Raw genomic sequence first — 19,632 nt, 5'->3', positions numbered from 1 at the left:
AATCGTTACTTGCATCTTACTTCCACTTCAGCTAAGAAAGCCATAGAGTCCAAAATAATCTATTCTTCAGATATGTGAAAACAGGTCCCATCAGAGAATTGAAATCCTGTTGAGTTATAGCTCATAAATTCCCACAACCTAAAGAAGCAGATGTAAGTAATACTACATTGATAACCTCTGCCTTAAGGCATTTTATACCGTACTTGAAACAGAGATTATTTTAACCAATCTTCAGGGCTTCAGGACAGAAGTCAGTGATTTGCTTATGTTTCAGACAAGAAAAGGTACCAGACTACCTCTTGTTTCTACTCACCTTTAAGAATGTCTGACTGAAGAGCCCTAGGTTCATGGCACTCACTGATAGCAAAGCCAAGTGCTTCCTCTTCCACATCCAGGGTGCATGTTGCTGTCCCAGCATCCAAAACTAGAATCGCAAGCACGTCCCTGAATGGAACAGATGGCACTGTATGCCCAATCTGTAACTAATGACTGTGATCAGGGAAATGGCTATCTTGATTGGCCTACATCAATCAGGGTGCATGTCCAGAGCTGGGGATGAAGTTATTTCCTGAGAAGGACATAGATTACGTAGATGATAGGTAGATACCAGCAGGAAAATTGGAGACAGGGAAGACTGGACATTGGATTTTCACTACATAGAGACATCTGGCCTGAAAGACAACAGCAAGCCCAGGGCTATATCTACTGAAAGTTACTACTGGTATTACTAATAAGAAAAGTTTCCAGATTACAAACTAACAAATAACAACAAAACTCCAAGGCCAGTATGTTTCTTTTATTATTACTTTTGTTTGATTTAAGATGGTTGAATGATTTCATTTTCATTCATAAGCATTACAATAATTCCCATGCAAAAACCAAGACTGCATATGCCTGATTTCAATTGGCCAAAATCTACCCCGTGAGACTGGACATTCAAGATCAAAGTGTTGCTTGACCTTTCCAACAGTAGACAGCACAGTAATCCTTTGAGAGATGGGCAGGCCCCTGGCCTCCCAAACACTACAGTTTGAAATGAGTCCATACCAAAACAAGGAACCGGTGCCTTGCAGCACCTAAACCTGGCAAGTACTTTCATTCTTAAAGACAGGACACCTCTACACCAAGGCTTCCACTCAGTTATTTCCTGGTTCCTGCTCTATGGCAAAATCTGCTTTTGAATTGGCATGGTATCTTCTATTTGGGGATTAATATTCATTTTTCCTTCTAGTTTTTCTCAAAACTCTCAGAAGAACCAAAGAGACTCTACAAAAAAGCTTAACCCTATAATGTCAAAAGAAATATGGTTGACCCTTGAATAATGTGGGGGTTAGGAACACTGACCTTGTGAGGTTGAATATCCATATATAACTTTATAGTGGACCTTCTATTCATGGTTCCAAACCCATACATTCAACTAACACATTTAGTGAAAAAAAATCTGCATATAAGTGAATCCACGCAGTTTAAACCTGTGTTGTTCAAGGATCAACTATACATACAAAGACAACTACTTTATCAATCATACATTTTCCCCAGCTTCAGATAAAGTCACTCAGCAGGTATAAAACTTGAAAAACTTCTCTCGGTAAGACAGGAACCAGGAAATTCAAAGAGGACAAAATAGGAACCCACATAAAGGAGAACTAAACAAACACAAAGAATCATTCTATTGATTAAGAGAATGAGCTAAATGAAGAAATGATAGCATTTCAACAGTAGATGTCAATTTATACTGAAACACACGCATTGGAACTCCGACAATGGCAAAGATTTCATTAGTGCAAATAACAATTGTAATGGTATGTTCATTAACAGGATTTAAATAAGGCTTCAAATAATTACACACACTAAAACTACCATTTGGAAACCTTAATTCTACTTGGAAAGTTGTCAAAGACACCCTTCCAAACCATCCAAAGTTCTGATTTGAGGACAATTACATTCAATGAAGTTGCTCCAAACATAATTTGTAGCATTATCACTTTCAAAGTCTACATTGTTTGGCAGAGAGGGAGAAATTACCCTGGCCACTGGTTGAAAAAAGTATCGACAAATCCAGCTAATGTACCAGGTAGTTTCCAGATTCAGATGATTTTCAAATATCTGTAGTGATGAACACTCATTAAAAAAAAATAAACACAAAGAAAAGCAAAATAAAACATAGAATCCTGAAGTTTCAGGAAGAGAGATTCCCCACTCCCATCAGCAATTCTGCACAAAGTATAAAACAGAAAGAAGGGAGATAATTCATGGGCATTTCATCTATGGCTCAAGTTCTCCTTAAAAAAAAAAACAAACACCAAAACAAAACAATAACTACAAAAAGTAAACAGCAAAATCAGAGGCAGAATATGAAATAGTAATATACTGTTTCAGAGTCTGCACCATCCTGCAGAACCAGGAAACTTAAGATGTGTTCTTAACAGATCCAATCCAGGCTGGATATGTAAAAAAAAAAACCAAAAAACAAACAAAAAAAAACCCTGAAAGACAGCATCACAAACCACACTACATATTATGAGAGTTTTAGAACCAGAGCAAAACAAAAAAAGGCAGCAAAAATGCTCAGAAAAATTTGTCATCAATTCTGAAATGGGGCCTTGTGACATCATCAGGGTTAATGAAGACAGAGATGGACTTCCCCGGATTCTCAGTCACTAGCTGCTGCAGTTTTTTGGCCAGACGGTCATCAGGCTGGTTGGGGTCCCCTCCATCGGACTGCGGGGAGGGGATGCTGGTGGTGCTCCCTCGCCTCTGGAGCTCCAGCGTCAGCCGGTTGGCTGCCTTGACGTGCTCGATGGCTGTGCGCAAGTGCTCTGCTGGGTCTGAGCGGACAGAGGAGAGCTTCCGCGCATGGAGCATGACCGTCTCCTCAGACAGGTGCTCCAGCATGTTGCACTGAGGGATGAAGTAATTGGGACACATCTTGTTGACCAGACAGTGCTGCAGGTCATCAATGAGGCCCAGCAAAAAGTGGGCTGCATAGTCTTCTTGGGCCAAGTAGTTGGCCGGAAGTCTGTCGCAGGCCCAGAGCATCATGCTCCGCAGGTGGTAGGGGCTGATAGCCTTGGGCCGGGACAGGAGTTTAATGATGATGGCTTTGCAGGCCTGGTAGGCCTGCATGAGGCTGCTGGAGATACACTTCTTCAACTGCACCTCACTCCTGGCAAAGGACAGCCGCCACTCATTGTCTTTCTTTCCCTTGTAGGAGCAAGCTGGCACCAGGTAAAACCCACTGATGACTTCTTCCTCAGTGATCTTCCCATCCCAAAAGTGGTTCTCCATGAGCCAGCTCTGGGCCACTGCCGGCCAACCTTTGAAGGAGACCACTGGGACAATATCATACAACATGCGACTGCTCCCCACACCCAGAATGATGGAGATGATGGTCCCATTCTTTTCCACTTTTTCCACCTTTGGCATCCCTCTCTGGGGTTTCTTCTGTATCTCTGAGAGGACAATGCTGATGGAGTCATAGAACCAGTCAGCCACTTTGGTTGGAGAGAAAAAGTAGTTGGTGGCACCGTTGATGTGATCTACAATGGTGCAGCAGTCTTTCCATTTACTGATCGTCCCCTCGTCGAAGAGCCGAAGGCTCAGCCAAGAGTGACATAAGGCTGAGTGGCGCATATCCAGTGTCACAGGCTGATTACGGTCATGCAGCTTAAGGGCTGGCACCAGGAGAGTGAAGTCCATATCATAGTCCGTCCCTCGGGCATAGACATTAAGCTCATCTAAGTCCAGGTCTACCACACCTTCTCGGACTCCTCCAGAAAGCAGCAGGTACTCATTGGCCACTGGCAGTTTTTGGTCCAGCTTTTGCACCATTCCTAGAAACAGAAAGAGAAAACAGGCTGATAGGAAGCACAGACACAAGAGTCTTATTCATCAACACAGAATACGCTGGGGTTCCAAGAGCCATCATTTGTTATCAATACAAAGCACATCTTAGGCTGCTACAAGGGCCCAGCCAAGAGTGCTTTGTTCATTTTTATCGGTGCTAGAACCCACCCTTTTCCAAAAGATGGGAGAATTATGCAGATTCTTCTCTCATAGTGCAAGCAATATCATTTCCCATCATAACCCGGGGCTCCTCTTCCCTAGTCATCACCTTGGTTACTGGCATTACCATCCCATTCAGTCACTCAGGCTGAAAACCTCAGTAAATTTCAACTCTTACTTGCCTTTCTAATGCCAAATCTTATCTGTATAACCTCTGCAACATTTCTCATTCCCTCCCTGTTCTCCATCTCTGCTGTCATCACATAAAGCCTGGCTCTTTCATTTCTTGCCAAAGCAGTCACCCTTCCCCAGACCTTCCTGCTGAAACATTCCTCTATGCAAGAGGAGCTGTGGACACTGGAAGTGGGATACTTCCAGGGGGCAGTGAGGTCATGACTCTTCAAAATAATACCAGTATGTTATTGACCTTTTTCAATGTGTGGACACTTGAGCTGACACTTGATGGTACAAAGGAAAAGGAGGGCAAAATTGCTGGTGCCTTAGCATTAGTCGAGACAGTGGCACAAACCGTATCAACAGTCACTGGATTCTTTATTGTTGGCATGCACTAGCATTAAAAAATTAATAAGCCAGTTTCACTTAAAAGCCTTAATAGAAAAGGAAATTGTATTCATTTTCTTCAGTCCCAAATTTCAAATCACCTTTCTGTATGATGAAATTGCAAACACTCCTGTCTCATACTAAATACCGATACAAAAGTGCTTCAAGAAAAGCCCTCATGTTTGAGTTGGAGGTTAAATTAGCTGCTTTATTCATGGAACATCACTTTTAAAGAACTACAGATAAACTATGGGTATTTAGACTTTAGTACGCTTACTCCTTGGAAGAAAAGTTATGACCAACCTAGATAGCATACTGAAAAGCAGACAGCACTTTGCCAACAAAGGTCCGTCTAGTCAAGGCTATGGTTTTTCCTGTGGTCATGTATGGATGTGAGAGTTGGACTGTGAAGAAGGCTGAGCGCCAAAAAATTGATGCTTTTGAACTGTGGTGTTGGAGAAGACTCTTGAGAGTCCCTTGGACTGCAAGGAGATCCAACCAGTCCATTCTGAAGGAGATCAGCCCTGGGATTTCTTTGGAAGGAATGATGCTAAAGCTGAAACTCCAGTACTTTGGCCACCTCATGTGAAGAGTTGACTCATTGGAAAAGACTCTGATGCTGGGAGGGATTGGGGGCAGGAGGAGAAGGGGACGACAGAGGATGAGATGGCTGGATGGCATCACTGACTTGATGGACGTGAGTCTGAATGAACTCCGGGAGCTGGTGATGGACAGGGAGGCCTGGTGTGCTGCGATTCATGGGGTCGCAAAGAGTCGGACATGACTGGGCAACTGAACTGAACTGATACGATAGACATTTTCTCAAAAACTGAACAAACTGAGGCTGTCTTCACAAAAACAACTGAAATGTTTATTGCCAATGAAAACACTGGGACTTTTAAGAAAAAATTAATTTAAAAACTTATCTCCTGCACCATGAATTTAATATCTTCCCAAATTGTATATTTTTCTAATGAGATAGGCAGTGAAACAACAAATGTGATTTTAGGAGATGATATTACGAGTTCTTTGAGAGTAAGAACCATGTCTCAAATATGTATTAAGCAGGAATAGAGGTCTGCACTCAGTGGGCACACAACTGAAGCTGTGACTGAATGACAAAGGAGAAAACTGAGGAAATTAGTAGGCTTAGATATGAAGTACTTATCCAAAGGCAAGACAGAAATGACTGTTCCACGAATAACATATTAACAGAAGTTTACTTTCCCTGACTCCTGTCTTTTTATTATGTATTTAGCTGTGCTTCATTATCTGACAAACTATCAGCATCACTCCATGACTTATTTAATATCTTTTCCTGAAAGATCAAAAAGAATGACTTTCCACTATCATTCCATTAGTCATTGCAGTTACTTTTAATTGGCAGTTTTTTATTCATAAGGCAATCCCAACGCAAATAAACTATGTATATGTGTCTGTTATCACTGTATTTCAGAATTTGACATTTGTTTATAAAACTGTGCTCTTTTCATCTTTAAAATCCTATTTTCCAAACAACAAGTAGTAAGGATCACTTTCTTTTTAAAGCAGTCAATAAATTATCCAACATTAAAGAGGCAACAATTCATCAGAAAGACTTCAGTGTACCTGACTTTTTTAGACTGTGCACACACTCTGTGCTGTTATATGGCAACAGGATCCCTCTTCAATAAAGGATTTCTTGTCTCAGGTACTGGGGCTGTCAGTGCAGTCCCTAAAGTCAGTGCAGTCTTACTGCAAAGAGCCACCTCAACCAAGATCACCTCCTGTGGTTGGGGTTAGGGTGACAGGTACACATACTGTAAACAGTCAGTATGGAAGTGCCCCAGTACAGGATACTCTGACAAGTTACTGGAATCCAGAGTTCCCAGTGGGATCAATTGAGGCTGTCACTGTACCAGCAAGGACACCTGACTTCACCCTCCACCTGATCCTGCTTCTTTCCCCTCCCTTCCACAGGTGCAGGTCCCCAGGGTGCTTCTTTATAAATATTCAAACTCCATCTCAGGGGCTACTTCATGAGGAACCCAATCTAAAACACTACATACTAACCCAAGCAGCCTTCACTACAAATCAGCACTAAACAATTTCTTTTCCTTTTAAAAGTGGTTTTTAAAAGTCAGCCAGCCACCAGAGTTGAAAGTTATCATAAACACCAAGACAAAGATGGTTACCTCACTTATCATATTTCAGTATTAATCTCACCTTGACAAAGTAATAACTACTACCACCCCAAGTTTTAGCAGTAGCTCTAAAAAGATAGGATTGAACTTTCAGAATTCCAGGTAGGGTGCTGAAAATCATTTTTACTATTTTACAGACTCACATAGAGGTACAGATACTTTCAAAAAGAAACATTTCAACACTGTAAAGCAATTATCCTCCAATTTAAAAAAAATTAAAAAGAAACATTTGATATTGAAATAATTTACTCATTATTTCATATATTGTTTCACTCTAGCATTTGGAGTGCCACAAATATACATGTGGAAAACCTTGACATGCTGGGTTGTAATGTTAATGCAAGCTCATGAGCCTGAAGCACAATGAAGCCAAAGAAACTGCAATGTCGGAGTCTGGAGGAGAGAGAGGTTTACTTCAGGGCCCTGCAGAGAAACAAGGTGGCCTATGCCGTAAGAAGCCAGAAGCTCCCTGAAAGTTTTCAGCAAAGCATGTTTATAAGGCAGGTGAAGGACAGGGGTTGGGGGGTTGGAGGGGGGTGTCGCAGGTTATGTGATCAGCTTGTGTACAATTCTCTGATTGGCTGATGATAAGGGAACAGGGTGGTGTTACAAGGGTTGACTTTATCAGTCCTTCGGTTCCAAAAGGCCTTGGGGCTTGTGTGTTCCTGGTGAATAAGTGGTTAACACTTTCCATTTGTTGGAGGGGGAGAGGTTTTATACATTTGCAAATGTACATCAAGTACTATTATCTAGGTACTTTAGAAAGGAGATAAAGGTGAGGATATGGGGGAAGGCCCCATGGGGTCCCGCATGGTTACAGCAATTAGTAAGAAGATCTGAATTGATTAGTAGCACTGTTATATGGACACTGCACAAAATTCTGTACATCCTTTTGTCCTAGGCAGGATCCAGCTGGCTCTGAGCGCACTGATGAGGATCTGTCTACACAACCAGAATAACATGTGCAGTAATGGGCTGGGGATAATTTGTTTACAAACCCGTCACTGAACTTTACTTGCACTGCCACAATTTTGTTCCAATAGTTACAGGTGAGGAAAACAAGCTAAAATTCCCTTCTGCCCTCTGCTGGATTAAAGAAGTTTTAACACATTTTCACTTATTAGTGGTGGTGGTGTTCAGTCACTCAGTTGTCTCCAACTCTTGGCGACCCCATGGACTGCCGCACACCAGGCTTCCCTGCCCTTCACCATCTCCTGGACTTTGCTCAAACTCATGTCCATTGAGTTTATGATGCCATCCAATCCTCTCATTCACTATCATCTGCCTTCAATCTTTCCCAGCATCAGGCTCTTTACCAATGAGTTGGCTCTTCACATCAGGTGGCCAAAGTATTGGAGCTTCAGCTTCAGCACCAGTCCTTCCAATGAATATTCAGGGTTGATTTCCTTTAGGATTGACTGGTTTGATCTCCTTGCTGTCCAAGGTACTCTCAAGAGTCTTCTCCAGCATCACAGTTCAAAGCATCAGTTTTTTGGCGCTCAGCCTTTTTTATTATTCAGCCCTCACATCCATATATGACTATTGGAGAAACCATAGCTTTGACAATACAGACCTTTGTAGGCAAAGTATTGTCTCTGCTTTTCAATACGCTGTCCAGGTTTGTCATTTCTGTTCTTCCAAGGAGCAAGCATCTTTTAATTTCATGGCTACAGTCACCATCCACCAAGTCACCGGTGATTCTGGAGCCCAAGACAATAAAGTCTGTCCCTGTTTCCATTGTTTCCCCATCTATTTGCCATGAAGTGATGGGACCAGATGCCATGATCTTCGTTTTTTGAATGTTGAGTTTTAAGCCAGCTTGTTAGTGTGTACACTAGAATATTCCTTTTTCCTCCCAATTGTTGCTTATGTACCTAAAATGTTGACCCTTCTTTCAGAATAGCCATATAATGTATTTGCCTAAATTTGAATATTCAGGAGTTAGAATAATGTTGAACACTTCTTATTTCTTTAAAAAGGGAAGTGAGAACTTGAGCAGTAGCGAGAATATAGCTGAAGCTCATTTGCTAAGCTCTTAGGAGTTAGAAACAAAGTCCCAAAGGCCACACTGTTCTGGAAGCTGATCCCCCGAGACCTCCACATTTACATTTAGCCTGCCTGAGCCCATTAGTCTGCACTTGTACAAATTATTTGGTAGCACAAATTGGAGCCTTCCCCAGCACTATACAAACTCAAATGCCCTCCTTGAAAACTTTCCTGGGCTAAGTATAAGTGGAAATCAGCTGACATCAGCTATCATCCCAGATGGGTTGCCAGGCAACGAAAACACAGCCAGGGGCTGAGAGGGAAAAAAAAAAATTCTACTGTACACTTTGGCTGTAGGCATTAGTTTCAACAAATGCCATCTCTGAACTGATCCAAGGATTTTTGTATAATTACAGGATATTTTTGTGATATCAAGTGTCTCTGACTGTGTAGCTATTAGTAAATGATCCAAAACCGTGAGTGAGAACAAAAGACAGATTGAACACATAACACTGAGCTCGTTAGCAGCAGAGAAAAAGAGGGATGGAGAAAGAGCTTATTCCCCTGGGTGGGTCTCTTCCTTTCAGGGAAGCATTGGCATATGTTTGCTCTTAAAAACAAAGTAAAACTGCCTCCCAGCCTCCCTTTCCGTAATTGATTTCAACTTCTTTCATAGTTTCTACTTAAGAGGACCTTAATATTACCGTACTGGGTCTCAAAGTTTAAGGACTGAGTTCCTGTTATCCTCCTAAGTTCTTTGCTTTACAACATCAAGTGAAACAAAAAGAACATCAAGTTCTTTGCTTTACAACATCAAGTGAAAAATGGAACTCTGCCTTAGACTCCCTTATATTCCAGCGAATAAAACTTTTCCACATTCTGTTGAATTCAAATTATTAACGTCTATCACAAACATATAATACTGGATGGCTGACACCAGAACACAAGAACTAAGTGTCATTTGTCTTCTTCCACCTTCACAGCTTCACTGGTGTGCATATATGAGAACCCAACCAGTAAGCAGATGCATGAAATTAGTACTTGTATGTGAAAATGAAAGTGACATCACTCAGTCGTGTCCGACTCTTTGCGACCCCATGGACTGTAGCTTATCAGGCTCCTCCGTCCGTGAGATTTTCTAGGCAAGAGTACTGGAGTGGGCTGCCATTTCCTTCTCCAGGGGATCTTCCCGACCCAGGGATCAAACCCGGGTCTCCTGCATTGCAGACAGATGCTTTACCGTCTGAGCCACCAGGGAAGCCCAGTACTTGTACAGATTCCTTTAAAAAAAAAGAATTCCTGACTATGGTGAGGGGATAAAGATCTATCAAAGAGGTAAAACTTTTATGTCTTGCAATTAAAGCTACAGAATACCTTTTACCTCTCTATATATCTTTGATTATGTATATAAAAAAGATTTCTATGTAGATAAAAAAGACCTGAATATCTCAATAATATTCATTGTTTCATAAAAAAACTATTACCTTTTCACCTCAACTTATGTGAAATATCAATAACAGTGTCTTTATGGCACTGATCCTTAATAGTAGGAAAGGTACAGAATGGGATAAATTTGACAAAGTCCTTTTATGACTATGATACATTCTCTAGGGGAGCAGTCTCCTTAGCTGTTAATAAACAATATAAAACCTTCTTGTAAGAACATAATAATTTATGCTTGAAATATTTTTGTCAGGCTTGATTGTCTGAGCTGCATTCTGAGAAGTGGGCATGGCCACCCTCTTAAAAAGTCACCAATCTTTGGGATTTTTAATGACTTCAATTTGAGGAAAGTTTTTGCATTTTCTTTATTCACAGATAGAAATGATCTATATGGTGTCCCTCACTTTATATGTGAAACACTTTAGTTCAGAGAGGAGAAATCATTCATTCAAGGTCACAAAGCCCAAGGGACAGGATAACAGGACTGTCTTATTCCCACAGTGGTTGTGAAGGTCAGAGTGGCACAGGCACACCATTCTCCCTATGACAATACTCGACTCGACATGAATGCAAACTGGCTGGGAAGGGAAGCAGCGCAGGTCTCAAGGCAAAATGCCAGCTTTGCACTTCTGCTGCTCAAAGCTTTAGTGTGACCTTGACAGGCAACAGATCATGCCTGATAATCCGCATTTATCAGAAGGAAGAATGCACCTGATTTGTCTTACAAGAAGCTACTCATTTTTCCCAAATACCCTATGAAACACAGGAAATACAGAAGTGAGACACCAACGGGGCTTCCCAGTTGTCAATAATCTGCTGAGTGACCACTAATAGTAACAACTACATGTTTTATTAATATAAGTCAGAGAGTCTGTTTTATTTAGCATAACTCTGAGACAACTGCATACAATTTTTATTTTTATCTGTTTTTAGCCATGTTGTGTGGCTAAAAATGTGGGATCTTGGTTCCCTGACCAGGAATTGAACTCACACCCGCTATATTGGAAGTACAGAGTCTTAACCACTGACTGCCAGCAAAGTCCCCAACTGCATGTGATTTTCTTTAAACCTTTTAGAGAACTGATTAAATCATGGATGGTAATAACCTATTGACTAAATATATATAGTAATAGGACTGATTTGAAAGATGCCTCCTCAAAGAAGTCTTCCTTGATCTTTTCCCATCTTAAGCTAATGTCTGTGAAAACATTGGAATTAGAGCAAGATAGGCTTGAGTTTGAATCCTGGGTTTGTCATTTACTACTTAAGTAAGACTGATAAATTATTTAAATTCTCTGAGTTTCCAATTCCTCACCTATTCAAAATGAAACAAAGAAAACTGCACTTCTAGGGTTGATATGAAATATCTAAGCACATAGTGGGCTCCCCAGGTGGCGCTAGTGGTAAAGAGCCCACCTGTCAATGTGGGAGACGTAAGAGACATAGGTTCGATCCCTGGATCAGGAAGATCCCCTGGAGGAGGTCATGGCAACCTATTCCATTATTCTTGCCTAGAGAATCCCATGGACAGAGGAGCCTGGTGGGCTACGGTCCCTAGGGTCGTAAAGAGTCAGGCATGACCAAAGCAACTTAGCACACATGCAAGCACGTAGTATGTAGTTTATTCTCCCCATAAATTCTTCCCTTTCTCCACTACCTATAAAACTGGATTAGCCAAACAACTCCTATCCCACAGAGCTGATAATCTATCTCAAGGCTCTGAGCACGTGAAGGCCTACAAAGCATGTTAGATGAAGGGACGTGAGTGGAGCATCCTTTCCTCCCTGTACCTAGACTGAAGCTGGTCCAGGGATGCCTCCTCTGGAGGCTGCCATGGGGCAGCACGGCACACAGACTGGCATGTGAGGGTGAGCGGGATTCCAGCCTTTTATTGTTTCGTCAGAACAAATGTCCTGTAAAATGAACAATCTACACACCCCTATAGGACCTTGATTTGAATTCTTACCTTAGCACTTTCTATACCTATCATCATAGTGGCTGCATTCATGACTTACTGTCCCTCCTTAACAAGACAACAACATAATGCATTTGGCACAGTAATTGGCAAAGAGGGTCAGTAAATGAAAGATGCTCTCCCACTCACTCGTCTATGAGCTCCTGCTGTCAGGGTTTTATTACTGCAGGGGCTAATACAGACTTTGGGATGGGTGGGCAACTCTGTATTGGGTGTACTGTTTGGTTCAGTCAACTTGACTATTTCATCAACCACAACTTAAGAATCATGGTATTTGCCATATAATGTACTAGGAAATATTATCAGCACATCTCTATAAAATCAAAGATTAGGTTGGGGAAAAAAGTAAAAGCCTCTCTAGTCTTTCTTAAAAATTAAAATTCAAGTTCTAAAAGTTGATGGATTTTGGCAAAGTTTACTAAGCTACTCTGAATAGAATGAACATGGGTTAGACCTGGTTCAAGTACTTGTCATCGAGGACCAACCTAATCAAACACTCTGGGCCTCAGTTCCCTTCTGCGAAATGGGAGAACAGCAACCAAGAGCTTGTTTGGTGGCCAGGAGGATAAAAAAAGAAAATACACACCAAATTACTTAGTGTATGGTCTGGTTCTTAAGTGGCAATCAATAAACAGAGGCTTCTGGAGATGTGCCCACATTATCAATATATTTTTCCCATCTAATAAGTCTTGCCCTTTTCCTCCTTTTAACTTCTTGGGATAGTTAAAAAACCTCATAGTTTCTACCAAGCAAGACTTACTGGCAAGACTCAAAGGACAGCATCTCATTAGCGCCACCTAGCAGCCTCCCACAGCTACAACAGGGCAGGAAAGCTAGGTTTTAATTTACAAAAGGAGTGATCATTTAAGGAGGCTCATTCTTGAAAGGTAAAAACAGTAGCAAGTGAGAAGCAAGAGTGATGCCAATATGGTATCATAAAGCTACACAAGGATACAGAAATATATCAGCAATGACCAGACTGCCTCTCTCCTGATCTTCAGAAGAAGCAAGAAACTTCTAATGGAGATGTTCAGTTCAGTTCAGTTGCTCAGTCGTGTCTGACTCTTTGCGACGCCATGAATTGCAGCACACCAGGCCTCCCTGTCCATCACTAACTCCCGGAGTTCACTCAGACTCACATCCATCGAGTCAGTGATGCCATCCAGCCATCTCATCCTCTGTCGTCCCCTTCTCCTCCTGCCCCCAATCCCTTCCAGCATCAGTCTTTTCCAATGAGTCAACTCTTTGCATGAGGAGATGTTCAGGATTAAGTTAAACGTATCCTTCCTCATAGACTGAAGGCAGGAGGAGAAGGGGATGACAGAGATAGTTGGATGGCATCAGACTCAATGGACATGAGTTTTAGCAAGCTCCGGGAGATGGTGAAAGACAGGGAAGCCTGGCATGCTGCAGTCCATGGGGTCACAAAGGGTTGGACACAACTCAGGGACTGAGCAACGACAACAACAAATCCTCTTTTGTCTCTGCCTGTGGCAGCTGAGTCTGTCCTGTATTCCTTCCTTATTTGGGGATGTATATGCAAACTACTTTGTGACCCTGAAACTGGAAAGCTGGGTTTGATAGGCAGGGGTAGAACCTCTTATTTTAGAGGAGGAATAATGAAGGAAGCCAAGTCCAGTAAATTGCAAGGATGGAAGTAGGATTCAAAACTCAGATTTGAATGTGACCCATTCATTCAAAACTCAGATTTGAATGTGAAAATCATGCATGTGACCCATAGGTGCCTCCTCTGGGCTAGTACTCTGTCAGATACTGAAAACTCAAGAGAAACCCACAGTCCCCATTGCATGATCCTTATCATGGAGTGAGAAAGCCAGATACAATTGCTTCGATCAGGAAAGACGAGATTATGATGAACCTAAAACTCAGATGTCAAACCGCAAAGTCTTATTTTTCATTCATGCCACGTGACCAGCAGGGGTTGCTGGCTGGGGCTCTTCTTTCCTTCATCCAGGATCCAGACGGATAGAGTAACCCTCATCTAGAACTTCAAAGACTCTCTACTGGAAGAAAAGGAAGCCCTGGGAGATCTCTTTTCGGCAGCTACATGCTTTGGCCTGGGAATGACATCTATCACTTGCATTCACACATCGCTGGCCAAAACTAGTCCCACCCAACCCCAGGGAAGAAACTGCAGTTCTACCTCATTCAAGGAAAGCAGAGAGACAGAAATATCTGATAAGCAGCACAAACAACTCCCACACTAATCAAATAATCACACACTCTAATGAACATATAATTACAAGCTGAGATAATAACTTTGAAAGAAGCGAATAAAGGTCCTAGCCAAAACACAGTGGAGGAGGAGAAGGGCAAATTGCTTATCCTGGAGAATGGAAAATTCAAGAAGACCATGAGATATACCTTTAAATATGTGATGAGTTGTCCTGGTAAAGGAGAAATGAACTTTACCTTTATAATTCCACTAAGTAGAAGGAGTATATATGGGAAAAAAAAATCAGTCTAATCTATAAATGGAAAACTCATCTATCTGGTAGAATTTCCTAACAAGGCTGCCTACAGCAAGAGTGAACTTCCTGTTCCAAGAAATGACCAATCAGCATCTTCAGCAGGGGTAAAGACTAAAAATACTAACACGTGATAGAGCCTGAGTACGGATGTCTGCCGAGGTGGCTGCCCATCACCAAAGTCTACTGCTGAAGGCAGACAACTGTAACACAGACTCGTGTAGCCACATATGACCATCCAATGTGGGCTCCATAATAGGCACGAGAAGAAATCCAGGCGAATCCTGTGTTCTAACACAGGAGGCTCTTCTCTCTCACCTGTTTTACTCTGTCATTTCTAATCTGCAGCCCAGCTGCTGTCCTACCCTCCAACCAACATGCCAATTTTAAAAAGAGATCTCCATACTAGCAGTAACACATCACAGCAAAAGAAGGACTGACTTTACAAAGCACATTCTCAGAGTATGCACATCTCATGTAGAGGGCTCTCTGAGAGGGGCACAGACACTGGTTGGCTCTGCTACGCATTAAGGCACAGACTGAACGTCTCACCCGTGTCATTTTCTTCTGTCTTCTTGGCGCTTTCAAGTAGGTCATCTTGTCCCCATTTTACAGATGAGGAAATCAAGATAACTAACACTTGAATGAACTGTCCATTGCCATAAAAACTGAGCAGGGATGAAAATTCAGGTTGTTATCATACTCTTTTCACTATCCCATGATGCTTTCCAATTAAATGGGCTCTCTTGAGAGAGTAAATATTTAATATCTATGGACCTTTAAAACATTACAAGAAACAGTTAGTGGAAGCTTCTTTCTCTCTCCAAAAATAAATTCTATTTTTGAGGAAATGATTTTTAAAGCAGATTAAAAGCTTATTTTAGCCACCCCTGGGGAATGAAGTATTATGAGCAAAATGGGTCAAGGATTATAGGAAAGACATGATTACAAATGACTTTTTTAAGTGAACATTTAGTGCTGTGACACACAGCAATGTGAGCATGCACATGTGTGCTGCAGACCTAACGCTTTGACAATTCTAAACGAGCATGCCACAAGTGTTTTAATTCCCAAGGCATCCTTGAGATTCTTTCACCCCTCAAGACAATCTCTGAAAATGTTCCTATATATTCAAGTGCATACCTTAATTTGCTTACTTTAATCAAATAGCAAAGCCTGAATTTTAAAGTCATATCCCCCAAGTTTTTGCTACCAGATTAAAGAGACAGAGAGTGGTCAAGAGCATTATTACCAAAGGACATACTAACCACTAAGCCAGAAGTTCTTACTGAGTTCTGAAACAAGACAGTTTTTTTTTTTTTTCCCTTTGTGGACATAATAGTATCTACCACCATTACGTTCTTCCTCCGTGCAGAATTCAGCTCAGATATGCTGAACCACGGGGAAATAAGCATGAAGAATTCTGTGCCTTTTCATTGGGGAAAAAAAAAAAAATCAAAACAACCCAAGTGTTATCCTTGAGTGCAGCAAGAGATATTCCCCTTGTGACCCAGCAGCCAATGCATCACTGTTGATTAAAAAGAGGCTCTACTAGTGGCTTAGACAGTAAAGAATCTGTCTGCAATGCAGAAGACCCGGGTTCAATCCCTGGGTTGGGAAGATCCCCTAGAGAAGGGAATGGCAACCCACTATGGTATTCTTGCTTGGGAAATCCCATGGAGGAGCCTAGTGGGCTACAATCCATGGGGTTACAAAGAGTTGGAAATGACTAAGCAACTAACACCTTCACCTTCTACTAGCTATGGTCTACACTATACACTTAGAATTGCTATGTTAGCTCAAAAACGACTGCAATTTATATAAACAAGATCCAGCAAAAGGATTTAAAATCTGTCACTGGCTAGCATAACTCCTGCTTAAATTTTATTTACTTTGGAAATTTTCAAACATAGCGAATTATAGAGATAATAGTATAATGAATCGCCATGGACCCACTACTCAGTTTCAACAATTACCTTTGCCATTCTTTGTTTCATTTATCCCTATATTTTTTGGCTGTAATTCTTTAAAGTAAAGCCGAGATATATTCATTTCATTCATAAACACTTCGAGATATTTGTCTGACAAAATCTTCTTAGAACTGTAACCATTTTCACATCTAAAGAAGATTTAAAATAACTACTACTTATTATTATTATTATTGACTTCACCGATTTTACCCTTTTTCCTAGTATGTGTGCATATCTGAGTGTGTGTGTGTGTGTGTGTGTGTGTGTGTAGGAGAGCTTGTTGATGCCATCCCTATCCTGCAGCCATGGTAGGTGATTTCCTACAAGATGGCAGCTGCCCTCCTCAAGGTCAGTGGTTCTGCTCCTCGGCCAGAGGGTCATCTCTGCTCGGCACCACTGGGAGGCACAGGGGAGTTCCCGCAGACACCAGCGGCAGGCAAGGATCAGCAGACAAATGCCCCAACTTGCCCAGACTGTGGTGGGACAATTCTAAGAGGAGTGCTACACAGCTTCCCAGAGGGTCCCACGAGATGAATCTGCTCACCAACAGCCCCTTAACTGGCTTTTATCCCTTTGTCTCAACGGCTCTCCTTGCTCCCTCATGCATCTTACTATCATCTTCCAAGTAAGCCACTACATTGAGAGTTTACTGGAATCCTTCAGGGTGAAAATTTTCAGATTGATATACTTGGAGGGGCTTCCCAGGTGGCGACAGTTGTGAAGGAGAACCCGCCTGACAATGCAGGAGACATAAGAGACGTGGGTTTGATCCCTGGGTTGAGAAGATCCCCTGGAGAAGGAGATGGCAACCCACTCCAGTATTCTTGCCTGGGAAAACCATGGACAGAGGAGCCTGGTGGGCTACAGTACATAGAGTTGCAAAGAGTCAGACATGACTGAAGCAATTTAGCACATATACTTGAATAGAAATGTCAATCTGACACTTTTCCTGACATGAAGAGAGACTCCAGAGCTACTATATCTGCAACCAAGGGACTCCTATTACATACTCTAAAGAGAAGAAAGTGAGAAACTAGGAGCTTGTGAATAAGCTGACCATAAGCTATATGGCAACCTAAAGGCATCTCCTCTTGTTCTCTGAGAATAATTTAACCCTAGGACACTCTCCAAAGCACCAATTTTCAGCTAATGATCTTAGTCGAAGACTAAAAGAAAAGCTAAAAGAAATAAAGTGTGACTTAAGACCATAATTTAACACCTGATTTTTTAAAAAAGATTGTAACAGTGCATCTTTCCTTTGATGCCCAAGAACAGACCAAGTAAATAAATGGAGTCTCTTACAAAGCAATTTCCAACAACTGCCAGGAGATGGCACCAATACTCTGTTCATTTGCTAAGAGTTTCTGGAACCAAAGTCCCTGGTGGCCCAGATAGTAAAGAATCTGCCTCCAAATTGGGAGACCCTGGTTCAGTTCCTGGGTCAGGAAGATTCCCTGGAGAAGGGAATGGCAATCTACTCCAGAATTCTTGCCTGGAGAATCCCATGGACAGAGGAGCCTGGCGGGCTACAGTCCATGGGGCTGCAAAGAGTCAGACACAGCTGAGCTACTAACACACACACACACACACAGAGTCATAAACTCCTCAATGAAAGCTCTGGGGAGACAGAGGTTTAAGCAAGGGACTAAGACTTGATATGAGTTTCCCTGGTGGCTCAGTGAAAAAGAATCTGCCTGCCAATGCAGGAGACTCAGATTCAATCCCTGAGTCAGGAAGATCCCCTGAAGAAGGAAACAGCAACCCACTCCAGTATTCTGGCCTGGGAAATCCCATGGACAGAGAAGGAGTTTGGCAGGCCACATTCCATGGGGACACAGAGTCGGACACGACTTAGTGACTAAACAACAAGACTTGATAAGACTATAATAATGCACCACCCTAAGACCTATTTGCCCTCAGCCACTCAAAACTTCTGTCTTTCGGCCTCCCAAAGGAAATCTGGTTATTCAGGAGCTGACAGTCTCCACCTAGGAGGAGCCCAGACTGAAAGATGCTTTGTCTGGGCAGGCAATATGGCTGTCAACTGATTCTTCAGAGTACACTGAAGACCTTGTTGCAAAGTACAGTTTCAGCTCTCACTGGTTGCAGCTGAGATGAAATAAAGAAAGAAACCATGTATAAAGCTTCAGGGGCTAGGAATAAGGGAGACAGTAGGCAGAGGGGAGTTTTTGACATTATGAAGTTTAAGGCACTGCTCTTCATGTAAAACTGTTTCATTCTGACTACAAACAAACAAGCACACTCAAAAATTTCAGGAGCCCAATATGGAACTGATTTTTCTAAACCTGGCTTCAGTCCATTTGTGTGCTCAGTCGCTCGGTCGTGTCTGACTCTTTGCGACCCCATGGACTGTAGCCCGCCAGGCTCCTCTGTTCATGGGATCTTCCAGGCAAGAATACCAGAGTGACTGCCACTGCCTTCTCCAAGAAATCTTTAACACCCAGGGATCAACCCTGTGTCTCCTGCATTGGCAAGCAATGATTCTTTACCACTGAGCCACCGAATCCAAATAAATGCTGTCTTACATTTACAGTGCTTTGCAGTTCCTAGAGAACGGTCACAATTCTTTTCTCATTTGTTCTCAGCAGTAGTTCTGTGAAGAAGACTTAAGTTCTCATTGTACAGGTATGGAAGCAGGTGCATGGTGGCTAAATGACCAGTCAAAATAAGTATGCAAAATATCCACAGAGTTCTTTGGCCAAAACAAGATTAAAAATTAGTCTGACCACATATAATTATTTGAAAGATAGAAGGGTATGTTATTCGGGTTCTTTACCAAGTTATCAATTTGCTTGTTGCAGAGTGAGCAGAGGTCATGTATGGATGTGAGAGTTGGACTGTGAAGAAAGCTGAGCGCTGAAGAATTGACGCTTTTGAACTGTGGTGCTGGAGAAGCCTCTTGAGAGTTCCTTGGACTGCAAGGAGATCCAACCAGTCCATCCTAAAGAAGATCAGTCCTGGGTGTTCATTGGAAGGAATGATGCTAAAGCTGAAACTCC

At 42.0% G+C, this 19,632-nt stretch overlaps 1 protein-coding gene across 2 annotated transcripts in view; it reads right to left on the bottom strand.

Annotated features, from left to right (window-relative positions):
• Positions 1–58: 58 nt before the first annotated feature.
• The window catches only part of MB21D2 (Mab-21 domain containing 2), a 123,105-nt gene continuing 103,531 nt past the window's right edge, over positions 59–19,632 (bottom strand). For both annotated transcript variants that reach the window (XM_010833422.1, XM_010833423.1), the window contains exon 2: positions 59–3,833. In XM_010833422.1, coding sequence (XP_010831724.1) covers positions 2,569–3,833 — 1,265 coding nt within the window. In that variant the 3' untranslated portion in view covers positions 59–2,568. The remainder of the gene's footprint in view (positions 3,834–19,632) is intronic.

Source organism: Bison bison, unplaced genomic scaffold, assembly GCF_000754665.1.
Source record: "Bison bison bison isolate TAMUID 2011002044 unplaced genomic scaffold, Bison_UMD1.0 scf7180017863646, whole genome shotgun sequence".
Lineage (NCBI taxonomy): Eukaryota > Metazoa > Chordata > Mammalia > Artiodactyla > Bovidae > Bison > Bison bison.
Note: the sequence above shows the minus strand (reverse complement) of the source record. Positions and strands in the feature narration are given on the sequence as shown.